Below are 17,354 nucleotides of genomic sequence, written 5' to 3'. Positions count from 1 at the left end.
TCAATTTAATGTGTTACTTTGGTGTGATTTATTAATATATATATTATATATATATATATATATATAAAATATATAATACACACACACACACACACACACATCTCCAATGTATTACATTACTGTTAAAAAGTTTGGGGACAAAAATATTTTTTTGGAAAGAAAATAATACTTTTATAGAGCTAAATGGATTAAATTTACCAAAAGTGTAATGTGTTTTCTACAATCAACTTTATGCATTAGGCAGACAGTTTATCCAATGCAACTTAATTTTTTTCAGTAAGATTTTTCTTTTTTCCTTTTATTCAGTAAGGAAGCTAGCCTAGAAATCTAGACGCACCCTAGCAGCAGCAAATCTAATTTCTATATATCTAAGTTGGCTTGCGAGCTGGAAAAACCAAACTCTAGTCAGGCCAATCACATTGTGTATAGAGTCGGTGGGCGGGCTTATTATAATGACGGCAGAGTTGCCGCGGTTCCGCGTGCTATTTGTAAACAAAGAAGCTGGTGAACAGCGTCTTTTGAATCGGCTTTGGTTTGAGGAAAGAACAAAGAATGGCACTGAAGTCATTCTTAAGAAAGGAAGATGTGTTCGGAGTTTTGCCGACCAGATACGGCGAAAGTTTAATCTATCAACTAGCTCCGCTTCACCTTCTTCGTTGCTCTGGTTGGTCTATCCTATTGCGTGCAGAGAAAATTTGAAAGACAACCGCTTATCCCGCCCCTCAGATTGAGCCCTACCAATGGTGAGTTCCCAGACCCAACATCTTGATGTGGGTCTGGCTTGTCAGGCTATAAGGATGCATTAAATAGATCAAAACTGACGGTAAAGACATTTAACAAAAGATTTCTATTTAAAATAAATGCTGTTCTAGTCAATTCTATTCAAAGAATCCTGAAAAAAACCATGGTTTCCACAAAATAATTAAGCAGCATTGGAATAATATTTCACAATATTAGAGTTTTCCTGTATTTTTCATCTAATAAATGCAGCATAAGAGACTTTGCATGAACCAAAACCACAGTGAATGGAACCTAATTTCAGATTTCTAAATCAGAGCCACTATTAACAATTGTAATATCTTTTTAACCCATTTAAACCATTCATACATTTCTTTGGACCATACAGAGGACTGCAAATCAATCCTATATATTCATAAGATAAGAAACAACGAACCACAATGTTTTACCTCTCTGTGCAGAAGCAAAAAAAGGGCTTACCCTCAAGCGTTTGATGCCGGCGCGGGTGATCTGTTGACAGTCGTACAGCTCGATGCGGTCCAGACTGTGGCAAGTTTTCAGATGCTCTAATGAAGCGTCTGTAATGAGCGGGCAATTGTCGAGCTCGATCACCTCCAGTCGGTCATGAGCACAAGGTCCGCTGCCCAGCTGCCTGATGCCATCATCAGTAATCAGCTCACAGTGTGACAAACTCTAAAATATGAATGAAATAAAGAAATGTTGCAGAAATTATTAGTATTAATTACATACTCTGATTAATTGCAATTCGTTACATATATACATATTAGCTGAGAAAAGCCCTCAAAAGAACATTGTGCAGATTGCAGATTTTGAAATAATTTTCAATTAATAAATCACACCAAAGTAACACATTAAATTGACACCACTAAAATACAATTATATGTTTTCTTTTAGTGTCCATTTTGTTTCATAACCCTTACCAGAACCTGGAGTCGAGGGCAGTGGATAGATAGCTGGATGAGCGTTCCATCTGTAATCTATTGAGAAAGAGTTAACATTATAACAAGGCTTTTTATATACATTTTATAGAGCGTTTATAGAGCACTTTACATGCATTAATAAATAAATACAATTATAAATATTCATGCTAACTGCATTGATTGATAATCAACAAAACAGGAAATTACATTAGGACGTATATTCCATTTAATTTCAGAGAAGACAAAAAATTGCAATCACACAGTCAATGTTTATAAGAAAAAAAATATATTTCGGGTTCTAGGGGGTCCTCTAATGATAATAAATACTCATTACAAAAAAAGTTACAGACAATGATTATAAAGACTAGAATGTATAATTAGAGGATAAATTCAGGCTTACAATTTAACCTTTAAAAAAAAAAGCCTACTCTGCTCTGATTGGTCAGATGGGCTAGTCTCTTGTGATTGGTTCACCGCTTACACCACATGTTAAATATATTGGAATTTAATCTCCAGATCTTCCTCAGCACTTAATACAGAGTGGCTGCATCCAAAAATCACATACTTCCCTACTATATAGTAAGTGAAAAACATTATGTGACAAAAAAGTAAGTCTGAATTCACAGTACTCGTAAAAGAGTAGGCAAAAAGTACCTGGATGACCTTCTTCCGGCAAGATTCTGAAGTGTGCATTTGATGGACACTTTACTATCCCGAGCTAACAATGTAATGTGTAGGTCACAGGAGAGGATTTATGAAGGGCAGTGAAGCAATGTAACTGATGCTGGTAGGTCACATGGTAATGCTAACATGGAGTGCTAACAATGTAGTATGTCCAGATTATATTCATAGTACACACACTCATTAAGAACATACTTTTTTTTAGCAGTTGTGAAGTAATTATTCAAAACAAGTACCTAATCAAGAGATTATGCGATTTTGGACGCAGCCAGTGACACTTTAAATGAGTCCACCCCCCAAGATTACTGTGATAAACATGAGCCTTGTCTGAAAGGCAAAGGTATTACTCAGAGGTTTCGTTTCAAGTATAATTCTTTTCAATTAATGGTGGTTTATGTAACGTTATCTAGTGTAAATTATACATGCCATTAGACATTTGTACTGGCTACTGTACACAGAGCACCATACAGACTTCATCAAAGAATTTGATTTTCTATCGAAAATAGTACTGGCTGCCGACAAAGTATTAATTATTTGTGATTTTAATATACATGTAGATAATGAAAAAGACAAATTGGTATTGGCATTTACAGACATTCAGGACCTACTCATTGATCATACTCCATTTAGCCAAGGCTGCAAAACCAGCTGTAATAAATATGGTAGAACTATCACTTCTACCGCTAAAGATTGATTTATAAATAATCTTCCTGATCAGTTTCTACTCCTTGGCATACCAGATAGCTTAGAAGAACTTGATTTTGCAATATAAACTATTGACACTCTCTAATTCCAGCACTTTAGCCACAGTTGCTCCTTTGCGTTTAAAGAAGATTAAGGAAAATAGTATGATGATATAGTATAACGAGCACAGTCTGGCCCTCAAGAAAGCAGCCTAAAAAATGAAACAGCTGGAAGAAAACAAAACTAAAGGTATTTCGCATTTCGTGGAAAGAAAGTGTTATTGCATACAGAAAGGCCTTAACCATCTAGTAACCGCACAGTATCTGTCTAGTACAGTAATTGTCTAAACTTGTTAAATCATCAAAATCAACAACATGTATGTTAGACCCAAAACCGACTAAGCTACTGAATGAGATGCTTCCAGACGTTATAGATCCTCTTCTTAACATTACTAATTCAACATTGTCTATAGGATATGTACCAAAAACTTTTAAGCTGGCTGTTTTTAAAGCTCTTATAAAAAAAACTGCAACTTGATAATAAAGAATTAGTTAATTACACACTGATCTCGAGTTCACCTTTTCTGTCAAAAATACTAGAAAAGGCAGTATCCTCACAACGGTGTTCATTTTTTAGAAAGAAATGGTATCTGCAAGGATTTCCATTCAGGATTTAGACCGCATCATAGTACTGAGACTATTGCTCTTATCATCCAATCGTGGTTGTATCTCTCTATTAGTTTTACTGGATCTTTGCTGCATTTGACCACAACATTCTTTTGAATAGACTCAAAAATTACGTTGGCATTAGTGGAACAGCATTAGCATGGTTCAAATCATACTTATCTGACCGTTACCAATTTGTAGCAATAAATGAAGAGGTGTCATAACGATGACAACTTCAGTATGGAGTACAGCAAGGCTCAGTACTAGGACCGTTGCTTTTCACCCTGTACATGCTACCCTTGGAAGATTCTCATTAGAAAGCATTGCGTTCGTTTTCACTGTCACGCTGATGATACTCCGCTCTATATTTCTTCACGCCCCAACGAAACATACCACAAAAAACAATTCACAAAATTAACGTAATACATAGATGATATAGAAATAAAAAACACCTCAGCACATAATAACCTAGAATACTGTATAATACTTGATGGCTGCTCTGTCAAGTCTTCATTGTCAGTTAGGAACCTGGGTGTGCTCTTTGATACCAATTTGTACCATCTGTAAAACCTATGCTATCAATGACAAATGCAGCAAAGTTAGTTCATGACCTCAAGGCTAGATTATTGTAATGCTCTAGTGGGTGGTTGCCCTGCACGCTTAATAAACAAACTCCAGCTGGTCCAAAATACAGCAGCTAGAGCTAGAACCAGGAAGTAAGACTACATTAGCCCTGTTCTGTCAACACTGCATTGGCTCCCTATTAAACATCAAATACATTTTAAAATCTTGCTAATTACTCTAAATGGTTTAGCTCCTCAGTACTTGAGCGAGCTCTTAACGCATTATAGTCCATGTCTATTTCGATCCCAAAATTATGGCCAGTTGATAATATCTAGAATATCAAAAATCAACTGCAGGCGGTAAATCCTTTTCGGATTTAACACCCAAACTCTGGAATAGTCCTCCTAGCCTTGTTCGGGAAGCAGACACACTCTGTCAGTTTAAATCTAGACTAACACATTATCAATTTAAATTATTCAAATCAGTAAAATGATTGTTAGGCTGCATAAATTGGGTCAACAGGAACCGGGAACAACACCCTATAACCTATAACACCCGATGTACTTGTTACATCGTAAGAAGAACGGCATCTACACTAATATTTGTCTGTCCGTCTCATCCTTATCCCGAGGTTACCGTAGTCAGCAGGATCCGGTCCGTATCCAGATCAGATGGTGGACCTGCACCTAGACACGACCAAAACGCAGCCCTGAATGTCAGCAGAGACCGTGTCTACTAGAGGCCTCATCGACATGACAGCCATCGGCACAGATCCTCAGCAAAGACCACAAGAACCAGACAGGTCCTATGGCCAGCTTCGGCTTCATACCGGCGTGATGAATCCGATCTTAAAGCAAAAGGAACTGGATGAATATTGGAATGCTACCTATCTCGATCTGAATTCTGACTTGTGATGCAGCCTGAATCATAATCACAACATGTTCGTTCGCTGGCAAGAGGAGAACTGGCGCCACGACTGAGCCTGGTTTCTCCCAAGGTTTTCTTTTCTCTCCATTCTGTCAGCTGATGGAGTTTGGGTTCCTTGCCACTGTCACCTCTGGCTTGCTTAGTTGGGGACACTTAATATTCAACAATATTATTGATCTGACTGCACTGACACTGTTGTATGAGAACTGAACTGAGCTGGATGACATAATTTTTTGCAGAACTGCTATATAGATTAATATGTGTATATTTATATAGTAGGTGACTTGACTTGATACGAACAGTAATAATGGCGTCAGTTTTACTGTATCAATTCGAGCTTGAGTCCTCATGTTTCGGAAGTGCACGCAAAGTGAATTTGCTCTTGCATATGCTTCCAAACTTTTCCAGGCCTCAGCTACAACTACAGTGTTTGAGGGTGGGTCGAAGCAGATGTCATTCGCAGGCAGCCAATGAAAACCATAGGCTGGCATTATGCAAATGTGTTACAAACCTTGGTAGGTTCAAGAAGGAACGTTTGGGAGACATTAACTCATGCACTTTGATCTTTGAAACTTTGCAGACTTTTAACATTCACAAACACCTATACTGCACACTACATGAAAGGCAATATCCAAAAAGGCATAATAGGGCCACTTTTAAGAGTCTCCATATCAATTTCACAGACTTGTTTCAGAATTATCATCAGAAAAGAAGTGATTGATTACTTCAATGGACAATACAAAAAAAAAACATTTCATTTGAGGGTTTTATCAAATGTAATGTTCTTAATGTAGAATTAATAACATTTAAAAGGGACCTATTATGTCCCTTTTTACAAGATGTAATATAAGTCTCAGGTGTCCCCAGAATGTGTCTGTGAAGTTTCAGCTTAAAATACCCCACAGATCATTTATTATACCATGTTGTAAATGCCCACGTTTGAGTGGAAGAAAAAACATGCTGTTTTCGTGCATGTCATTTTAAATGCAAATGAGCTGCTGCTCTCCGCCCCGCTTTTATGAAGAGCTTGTGCCTCGTATAATCTGCCAAAAACTAAAACATCTGTTTGGTTTTGATTATCATCTCTATCGCGATCACGCTTACGTGACATTGCAATTCTTCAAAATCATGAAAGTTTATTATCTTCATGCGTTTTAAAGCCATATCAGTCTAAACTTCTGATATATGGTGTTCTGAGCGCACACACCAGAAGCACACACACAGAAAGCAAAATCTGGATGTCAGACGGCACGTCCCGTGAGTATAAGGCCTAGTTCTCTTTCATGTCTTATTACGCTTAAACTGTCAAATACACACAAGGTGTGTATATTAGTATATGTGTATATTAGATCGGGTAATATACAGCAGTACCTACTGCTATATATATGCCGTCACTCACTGCTCTTGACTGAATGAACTTAAGCAGCTTTATTAAGAACACATTTCTTACTTGAATGCTAGTGTTAAATGCTCTGGCGAGGAGATAAACATGGCGGACTGTGTACAGCTCATTAAGGGTGGGGCCACTGGAATGTGACGTCACATTGCATAGAAACTGCAAATTGCTTGTTCTGAGATACTGCTTATGATTTATTAAAAAAAGGAATGGGTGGATATTTACCATTATAGAGTAATACACACACTGCCGACACATTTATGTTCAAACACCATGTAAAAGTGAATTTTTGCATAATAGGTCCCCTTTATATACTGTATAACAATATTTGAACATTTTGTAGTGTTAGTATTTTCATGCCAACCCATTCTGACTCACCTGTACACACTCTTCTAAATCCATCTTTTCTAGTTCATGACAATTCTGTAAAATAAAAGGAAATGATGCATTTGATTTGTGTTGTTAGAAGCTCTGGAGGTTCAGCACAGATGGAGGTTAGTGTTTGTCTGACTGTTTACTCACCCGTGCTAGTGAGGTGAAGCCTACATCTGTAAGCTGAGAGCAGCGAGCCACCTCTAATATTCTACAGAGACAAAAAGATCAATGGTTCGAAGTTTAAAAGAGGAAAAACATTGGGTAATGGGTTATTGCATGCAAATGCATCAGTGGGTATGTGTGTTATGTACCTGAGACGGGGGCAGTTTTGGCCCAAGGCATTGAGAATAGCGTCTGTGATGTTTGCACAGCCAGACACACACAAAGACTGCAGCCGATGGCACCCGCGGCAGATGGTTATAAGACCTTCATCTGTGATCTGCTGCTCGATTCACACACAGAGACATACCTAGATGAGGAACCCATCCGCTGGACATATTCACACCCATCCCGTGTATGAGAGAATGAGAATGAGAATGAGAATGAGTGCGTCTTACTGAACACGTCTGCAAATTGAGTGTGACCAGCTCTGGACAATGTGCTCCAATATGCTTAAGTGCTTCGTCTTCCAACTATAAAGAGAGAAAATGTCAAAGTGAGTCAGATAATGTGCTACTAAATGATTGGTTGGATTTAAAGAGACAGTACACCAAAAAAAATATATAACTTTCGTCATCATTTACTCATCCTCATGTTGTAAGTCAACCCCATATATTTTTTTTTCCAAAGAATACAAAATGAGGTGATTCAGTAACAATCAAATGACAATGAAGAATCAATGAAAACAATTACCATAAAGTATATATTAGTGCTGTGCAAATTAATGCAGGGGAATCATTTTTTCAGTTTAACTCAAATAACGCAGCGTCCGTTTTTATATCTATTTTTGCCTAGCGTTGTATTATATGATCACGCTCTTATTCATGTAAATGCTTTTAAACCATCTAAGTGCGACAAGACAAAAAGAGAATGTGCTGTATGTCAATGTCCTGTCTGTGTGGGTGCGTCTCAATCCGCTTCCTAGTTCAGTAGTCAGGGCACTGATCAGGGCCACAAACACGCACACGATATACTGATTCACCACCTAGGAAGCTAGGGAGCTGATCGAGGGACACACACACACACACACACACACACTCGACACACAGAAAGACTAGCGGCAGTCTCGTGCACACATCGAGTTCTCTTTTGCTCTTGAACAAACAATAACAACAACAACAACGCAGAGAATTTTGCCAATCTTAACAAAAGACCGGCCGATCTTAAAGTGACAGCAGCACAAATTATGTCTGTCATTAATGTTTATCAACGAACAATGGGAACAGTGAAAATTTTAGCTTTAATGATGATTAATCTATATTTCATTTATTATTTATGCAGTTAAGAAAGGTGTTTGATAACTATTCAATTTCTGTGTAGACTATGTCTAACAGGGAAGGCCATGGGTAAATATAACATTAATTATAATGGGTTTATGTAAAGATTGTTTTAAGTTCACTAAAATTAAAAGTTGTTATTTTTTTAAAGCCTAATTAATGTTGAAATTGGTAGCTTTCAGTTATACTGTAATGTAATGTCATTAATGTTTCATAGAGATATTAGTATCAGTGATACTGGCCATTAAAAAGATCTCATTACAACTAATATTTCAAATATGCGGTCTTTAAATTGTTTCTACATTAATTTGGAGAGTAACTGAAATTATTACAATATCAAAATATTAAAAACTCCAATGTTTTTTTTAATCACAAAAATTGATTAATTAGTTGTTTTTAATTTTTTTTTATCGATTCAAAGCACTAGTATGTATGTATATATATATATACACAGTGAGGAAAATAAGTCTTTGAACACCCTGCTATTTTGCAAGTTCTCCCACTTAGAAATCATGGAGGGGTCTGAAATTGTCATCGTAGGTGCATGTCCACTGTGAGAGACATAAGAAAAAAAATCCAGCAATCACAATGTATGATTTTTTAACTATTTATTTGTATGTTACAGCTGCAAATAAGTATTTGAACACCTGACAAAATCAATGTTGATATTTGGTACAGTAGCCTTTGTTTGCAATTACAGAGGTCAAACGTTTCCTGTAGTTTTTCACCGGGTTTGCAGACACTGCAGGAGGGATTTTGGCCCACTCCTCCACACAGATCTTCTCTAGATCAGTCAGGTTTCTGGCCTGTTGCTGAGAAATACAGAGTTTGAGCTCCCTCCAAAGATTCTCTATTGGGTTTAGGTCTGGAGACTGGCTAGGCCACGCCAGAACCTTGATATGCTTCTTACAGAGCCACTCCTTTGTTTTCCTGGCTGTGTGCTTCGGGTCATTGTCATGTTGGAAGACCCAGCCTCGACCCATCTTCAATGCTCTAACTGAGGGAAGGAGGTTGTTCCCCAAAATCTCGCAATACATGGCCCCGGTCATCCTCTCCTTAATACAGTGCAGTCGCCCTGTCCCATGTGCAGAAAAACACCCCCACAGCATGATGCTACCACCCCCATGCTTCACAGTAGGGATGGTGTTCTTGGGATGGTACTCATCATTTTTCTTCCTCCAAACAAGTTTAGTGGAATTATGACCAAAAAGTTCTATTCTGGTCTCATCTGACCACAGGACTTTCTCCCATGACTCCTCAGGATCATCCAAATGGTCATTGGCAAACTTAAGACGGGCCTGGACATGTGCTGGTTTAAGCAGGGGAACCTTCCGTGCCATGCATCATTTCAAACCATGACGTCTTATGCCTGGATCACACTACAGGAGTTTTAAAATCCTATCCGATTGTAAAATCTAGTTGCAGCACACACTTCAGGAGAATCTTTGCAGATTTTCTTCCCTCAAATCTTAAACATGCTCAACTACAATATTTGAAATTCGTGAAGCATCACACACTACAAAATGTTATTAAGATTATCGTGCCAGAGGAAGCGCGTCACGTGATCTACGCAGCAGATCGGAATCGGGGAAAATGGATACTGTAAACCGAAAACTTGCTCTATCAATAATGATCGCTTGTTGTGAAAAAAAAAACAAAAGCGTAAGAATAAACGCTAGTATTCGCACGGGATTAGTATTATCTGGGGACCTCGTGTGATTTAGAAATTACTCCCCACATCTGAATTTTGCGTGGCGCATTCGCACGGGATAAGCAAAGCCTGTGATTTTACTCGAATTTACTGACTTATCTCCCGGATATGATGTCAAGACTTAATGTTTTTTTCGTTATAGGTATAGCTGTATGAAATTATAAACAGTCGTATCAATATCATTTTGATTGTTTTATAGTAATAAAAATAATAATTTAGTTAAGTTAGAGAACAGACGCTACAATTAAAAACTGAACTGAGCAATATAATATATACGGCGGAAGATTCAGTTTCAAACCTAAATGTAAAAGCGCCCATTTAAGCGAGTTTGTCATTGTCATTTTCTGTTTTTGTGTTTTTCATTAAGAATATTAAACACACCATTCAAGCAATTTACTCCCAAATTGATGCTCATTCTAAAGTGAAAGTATAATCCGCGCGGCCACACGGGAATTCATAACGGTGCGCATTTTATGCAGCCTAGTGCCATTCTTCGTTAAAGATAAAGATAAAAATGCACACAGGAAACAAAAACCTTGCAAAAATGATATACGATCCGCCTAAACCCGGCCAAATCACAGAGATGCCGATTCGCATGGGACTAATTTTATCACAGGGCCTCGGTGTTTGGCGAAATATGGTAGGTCATTTGCGGGGGAATATTTACTTTACATATTACAGACATGGCCGATTCGGACGGGGTTAAGATCACAGACATTCTCTGCAATTAATACAAATCACCAGATGTCCCCAGATAATAGCCTACTAATCCCGTGCGAATAGGGCTATAGTGTGCTAGAATGTTTACCGTTATAATATTGCCTGCCTAGTTCAAAAGCGACAGTGTCACCTTTTACAGTGTAGATTTGTGCTGTAATATGAAAATACAATTGGTGCTAGTATAGTAGGCTATGTATTATGAAATGTGTCTACTTATAAGAAACAATGGTTTGCAGCTTTCTGTCTCTCACACACAGCGCGCGCGCGCACATACATAGTCGTAGACTTGTTTCCTATTGGCTATTGTGACAGTACTGACGTTATTACAATCTTGCTCATCCCGATAAATATCAAACATGTTTGATATGATCGGGGCGAGCCCGATTTGTGTGAGAGCAGATCGGGAGGGGCAAGATTTTATCTGTGAATGTCTCACATTACCAGATAATCTGCGCCGAACATCGGAACCGATCGAGGTCGTGGACAAGATTTTTTCTCAGAATCTCGGGAGGGGAAAATCGGCCATAAATCGGCCTAAGACTCCTGTAGTGTGAGCCAGGCATTAGTGTTTTACCAACAGTAACCTTGGAAACGGTGGTCCCAGCTCTTTTCAGGTCATTGACCAGCTCCTCCCGTGTAGTTCTGGGCTGATTTCTCACCTTTTTTAGGATCATTGAGACCCCACGAGGTGAGATCTTGCATGGAGCCCCAGTCCGAGGGAGATTGGCAGTCATGTTTAGCTTCTTCCATTTTCTAATGATTGCTCCAACAGTGGACCTTTTTTCACCAAGCTGCTTGGCAATTTCCCCGTAGCCCTTTCCAGCCTTGTGGAGGTGTACAATTTTGTCTCTAGTGTCTTTGGACAGCTCTTTGGTCTTGGCCATGTTAGTAGTTGGATTCTTACTGATTGTATGGGGTGGACAGGTGTCTTTATGCAGCTAACGACCTCAAACAGGTGCATCTAATTTAGGATAATAAATGGAGTGGAGGTGGACATTTTAAAGGCAGACTAACAGGTCTTTGAGGGTCAGAATTTTAGCTGATAGACAGGTGTTCAAATACTTATTTGCAGCTGTATCATACAAATAAATAGTTAAAAAATCATACATTGTGATTTCTGGATTTTATTTTTTAGATTATGTCTCTCACAGTGGACATGCACCTACGATGACAATTTCAGACCCCTCCATGATTTCTAAGTGGGAGAACTTGCAAAATAGCAGGGTGTTCAAATACTTATTTTCCTCACTGTATGTATATATATCTATATATCTATATCTATATATCTATATCTATATATATATATCTATATATATATATCTATATATATATATATCTATCTATATATATCTATATATCTATATATCTATATATCTATCTATCTATCTATCTATCTATCTATCTATCTATCTATCTATCTATCTATCTATCTATCTATCTATCTATCTATCTATCTATCTATCTATCTATCTATCTATCTATCTATCTATCTATCTATCTATCTATCTATCTATATATATATATATATATACACATATATACACACACTGGTGTAGTGCAGGCTATACGCAGGTATACGGCATATACCCACTTCTTTATCAGTCGGCATTATGATACCCACTTTTAAATCCCCTCTGATGCGCAGATTCAGCAGTGTTTTGCATTAGCCATGACAGTCCAGCACATAATTTATAATTATATAACATCGTATCACAAAATTACAATTCAATTACTATTCTTTATCGATTAACTTGGAGTTAGCGCTGAATGACACACAACAGAAGCGCTCTCCCACGTGCGCTCTCTCTCTGTTGCACGCGCGATCAGTTCTCCTTGCGCCTGAATATTCAAATACACGCGCACACAGATGTCAAAATATCCATCGTGTGGAGTATCTCACAAGAACACAGTCGGTTATGGCTTAAGTGTACGTAAACAGGTGGGTAATAAATGGATATGTGTCAGAATATTACGTCGATTTATTCAGCAGCCCAATTAAATACCTGTCTGTCATTAATGTTAATCAAACAACTACGTTCTCATTCCTGCGGATCTTCACGGTCGTACCATGGCTGCAGCGGCGCAATATTCGTTGGTATTCTGTGAAACATGGTGGTAGTAAACACCTTCGACTTACTATCACAGCCCTTTACAACACACAGAACCATGGCTAATCACACAGGTAAATCCACAACCAGTGTTGGGGTAGTTACTCAAAAAAAGTAATTAGTTACTAGTTACTAGTTACATCTGTAAATTGTAATGAGATTACTTTACTAGTTACTGTATTTGAAAAGTAACTACACTACTTATTACTTTACTTTCCCATTTTTTAATCTACCGTGTAGATATATGGACAAACATCATGGCTCTATGGCAGTGTTTCCCCAAACAAACAAAAAGGACTACTGTCAAATAAAGATAAAGAAAATAATAAGAACAAATAATTTAAATACAAGCAGCAGCACAAATAAATACTATTGAGCAAAGACACTAATAAAATAAACAATGCTTTTCAGGTTTTTCAGGTACGTCTAACATTAGTTTTCAGGTACAGAAATCAAATGTAAAATAACATTGCATATTTGACTGTATAAATTAAACATTAATCCTATTAAATTTACAAAATCTATTCAATCAAGAGCAGTGAGTGATGCCCTTGTCTTTTGTTGTTTGACATTAAACAGACAGTAAAGGCTACTGCCCCTTTAAGACCTAATAAAACTGCCCCTTTAAGACCTAATAATACTGCCCCTTTAAAGACCTAATGCTCGGATATGCGTCGTTTTAAGGCATATACAGACTATGTCTGCTAGGATACTCATCAAGATGGGCATGTTGACATAGTTTTTGTGTGAGTGTGTCCGTTCAAGAGCAAAACTTGAAAGAGAACTCAATATTTGCGCACTGTGAGACGTGTGCGCGCTTTCGGATGAGTGCACATAGACAAAATATTCTCACAGCGCGCGCAACTTCTCATTTGTGATGACGGCGAAAATGACTAGTATTCGAACATACTGCAGCACTATATGCATTGAACAAAGTTTACAAAGAGAGAATTTGAAGGACTTTTACACGGCACCCCTGCTCTTGTCATACGTCACCTCGGTTGGGAAAGTTGCTCTATGGCAACGGTGCACGCAGCACTTAAACATATCAGATCTTTACACACAGGGAAACCGGCTTGAGTAACGCAGGAAAGCGCGTTCCTATAGTCTAGTAAAGTAGTGTAGTTACCAATATTTGTTGTGTAATGCGTTACTTTACTTCGTTACGCAAAAAAGTAATATCGTTACTGTAATCCGTTATTTTGTAACTCGTTACCCCCAACACTGTCCACAACACAATTTGTCGGCTGCAAGCCTGAAACTTTCTCTGCAACTACACAAACTTAGTGCTGGTCACATTGAAAGTTACCTAGCTGGGGGCTACTTTCAGGCGCTGCATAATATCATTGCGATGCTGCAGCCATGGTACAGCCGCGAAGATCTGCGACTATTACACAGGAAGGAGAAAGTAGTTCCTAGCCATATAGGTGTAGAAAATCGCAACTTTTAATTTTCAGTTGGTCTTAGCACACGATGTAACTGTAGAAGAGTCAAGTTTTAAATAGGAAAAACATTGAAAGTGTCTTTGGTAATTTTTTGAATGAGATGCTAATGGACTGATCAGAATCAATGATGTATGCTAAGCTATGCTAAAAGTGCTACCGCCAGATACAAAAATCGGCTGAATGGATTCAAAAACGGTAAATCTCAACTATTTAACTCTAGGGGACTTGTAAAATGAGCCTATTTTCAAAAAAGGTGAGTGTTCCTTTAATGTCATAGTGATCCTTACTCCGTGAAGTCAAGCAGCAAAAGTCAAGAGACAATGTGCAAATACTACTGGCTCATTTTCGGGTGAACTAAATATGCAAGACTAGTCTTACATGTCACTGTTTATAACACAGGATGTTCATCGATTGCTGGGCCACTTTAAAAAAAATTGGGGGCATATATTAAGAGTATACCCACTTCTCCAGGCACCACTTACCACATATATATAAAAAATGTCAAGTCTTATAGATATATGATAGCTTATGGACTGTTTATCAGGATATTTTTGAGTGAAAAAGCAAGTTTCAATGTGGATAACCAAAGTTAATCTAGATGTTAAAACATAACCCACATTTTCAGGTTAGTTTATGAATATTTATTTTTATTTTTGTAAACACTGTGGCCTGTTTGCTTAACTCAAAGCCATGAGTTTGGGTCGGGACTATAGTAGCCTATTTATTAATATTTTGAAGGTTTTGTTTTTATATTTTCACTTTCAATTTCTATTGAGAAATTAACAAACAATGAACAATTCTATTTTTACAAACATAAACAAATAAATGGCTCATTATTAATTCATGACAGCTAATGCATTAACTAAAGTTAATAAAAGACTTTATTGTAAAGTGCTACCGTTATATTTTATATTAGCTTTATTTCAATTAAAAAAGCTACAAGTGGGTTTAAATAACACAGCAAAAGGGGAAGAACAGTGAAGAGGGCTGGAAGAGGATGTGAAAGTCCAGAATCACCTGTGTGCAGCCCTTGAGGAACAGGCCTTTGAGTCCTGGACAACATCTCACAAGCGCTTGTATGCCATCTTTGGTCACCTGATCACACCACGAGATGTTCAACTGCTCTAGCAAAGGACAGCCCTCGCTAAAATGACACGGAGAGAGAGTTATTTAGCCCTAGAGAAGCATTCTGCATAAGCAGCAAGTATGGTTAAGCAACCTGCGACCACTGACCTCAGAGCTTTGAGGGACAGGTTCGTGATTGAGGTACAGGAGGCAAGATCCAAGTGCTTCAGTTTGGGACAAAATTTACTCAAGCTGTTACAGGTACTGCGAAAATAAAGACAGAAGTTTTCACTTTTCTCTCTCTCACACACACACAAGGATGAGGATTTTGGATATTGCCATCTTTGTGGGGACATTTTGTCCCCATAACGTAGGGATTACCAGTCCACACACACACACACACACACACACACACACACACACACACACACACACACACACACACACACACACACACACACACCTTCACACACACCTTCACCCACCTATCAGTGATCTTGGTGCAGCCATTGAGGCTGAGCAGCTCAATATTTCTGCAGTTCTGGGCAAACGTTCTACGAGAGACATAGCAAATTATACATTATTAAACTTTAAACAATGCTTGAATTTCCCTCCCAGTCGCAATAATGTCTTTAGTCCAAATTTAATGTCCTTCAGAATGGAAAGCATTACTAAACTCGTGTATGAATATTAAAGCGGCTATCTACTTTCTTGACATGTCTTAAAGTCAACATGAAATGGCATGAATGTTGCGATAGTCTTTTCTTCCTTATTGTGACGTATTTCTAACAGACAGGCAGAGGTGGAAAGAGTAACAAAATATTCTACACAAGTAAAAGTACTATTACTTCAATGAAATTTCACTTAAGTAGAAGTAAAAGTACTTGACTAAAAATGTACTCAGAGTAAAAGTTACTGAGTTACTTTTTTTAACAGCGGGGTGGGGGACTCTCCCGTGTAGGGTTGTGGTAGAATGAGATTTCACAGCATCACGGTATTAATTATTTAATAAATAAACTGTATTATTAAATTATGGTTATTATTATCACCAGTTAAAATGGCATTCAATTAATGAAAACTTTTTCTTCTTTTTTTTGGTTGAACAAATGCTTTATTATAACAAACTTGAAACCATTTAAAAAAAAAATGTATTAACATTTCAATAAGACATGTCTAATGAACTAAATAAATTATTATTAATTAGATTAACAACTTTAAGAATAAAAGAGTCCTAAGAAATGTTTCTTTTTATGATTTAATACAAATACATTACCAAAACGGTGGTAATGAAATACTTATCCTTTCATTTTTTGGGCAAAGCGCTGCTGTTTTACTAAATTAAACCATGGATTTAAAAATAAATTCTTAAATAATGTTTAAATTATGTAATATTATTATTGTTGTTATTATTATTATTATTATTATTTTGACAAGTATTCTATAGGCCTACAATAGTAATATATTTCTGTCACAATTTCATCTAGTTAAACCGTTTATTTTGACGGGTTTTAGTGAGGACCTATTTCAGGGAAGATCTGTTTCAGAATGTATTTGATAATGGCTTTTAATCAAATAAAATGATGAAAATGTTCATTAGGGAGTCTCAGGTCAGCTCTGGAAATGTTCATACTGTATGATCATGCCCAAATATGTTTTTTGAGACGTTAAACACCACGAGCATCGCGTAGGCTACTTAAGTAGGTACTATGTAGGCTAGTAGACGAAACGGAGCTGCTCATTCACACAGAGACAGAAGAAGCAGATCATATATTCATTTAGCAGTGTTTTGAGCTTTAATATTCACGGACCATGTCGTGATTTTGATTTATTGTACAGCTCTACTTTAGATGTATTCATTCATCCATCAGTTTGCGTGTTTTACATGACATCTGCGTTAT

The 17,354-nt window shown here is 37.4% G+C and overlaps 1 protein-coding gene across 1 annotated transcript in view; it reads right to left on the bottom strand.

The window, feature by feature from the left end:
* fbxl20 (F-box and leucine-rich repeat protein 20) overlaps positions 1–17,354 on the bottom strand; it is a 37,738-nt gene that overhangs the window by 1,945 nt on the left and 18,439 nt on the right. The window contains exons 6-14 of the mRNA XM_079828432.1: positions 15,942–16,010; positions 15,625–15,720; positions 15,409–15,535; positions 7,529–7,603; positions 7,283–7,413; positions 7,119–7,179; positions 6,975–7,019; positions 1,680–1,736; positions 1,219–1,431 (exon numbers count right to left, since the gene is read on the bottom strand). Of these exons, the coding sequence (XP_079684558.1) occupies positions 1,219–1,431; positions 1,680–1,736; positions 6,975–7,019; positions 7,119–7,179; positions 7,283–7,413; positions 7,529–7,603; positions 15,409–15,535; positions 15,625–15,720; positions 15,942–16,010 (874 nt within the window). The remainder of the gene's footprint in view (positions 1–1,218; positions 1,432–1,679; positions 1,737–6,974; positions 7,020–7,118; positions 7,180–7,282; positions 7,414–7,528; positions 7,604–15,408; positions 15,536–15,624; positions 15,721–15,941; positions 16,011–17,354) is intronic.

The sequence above is a fragment of the Gobio gobio genome (genome assembly GCF_949357685.1).
Source record: "Gobio gobio genome assembly, chromosome: 11".
In the NCBI taxonomy this organism is placed as follows: Eukaryota; Metazoa; Chordata; class Actinopteri; order Cypriniformes; family Gobionidae; genus Gobio; species Gobio gobio.
This window is presented reverse-complemented; position numbering and strand designations above follow the sequence as displayed.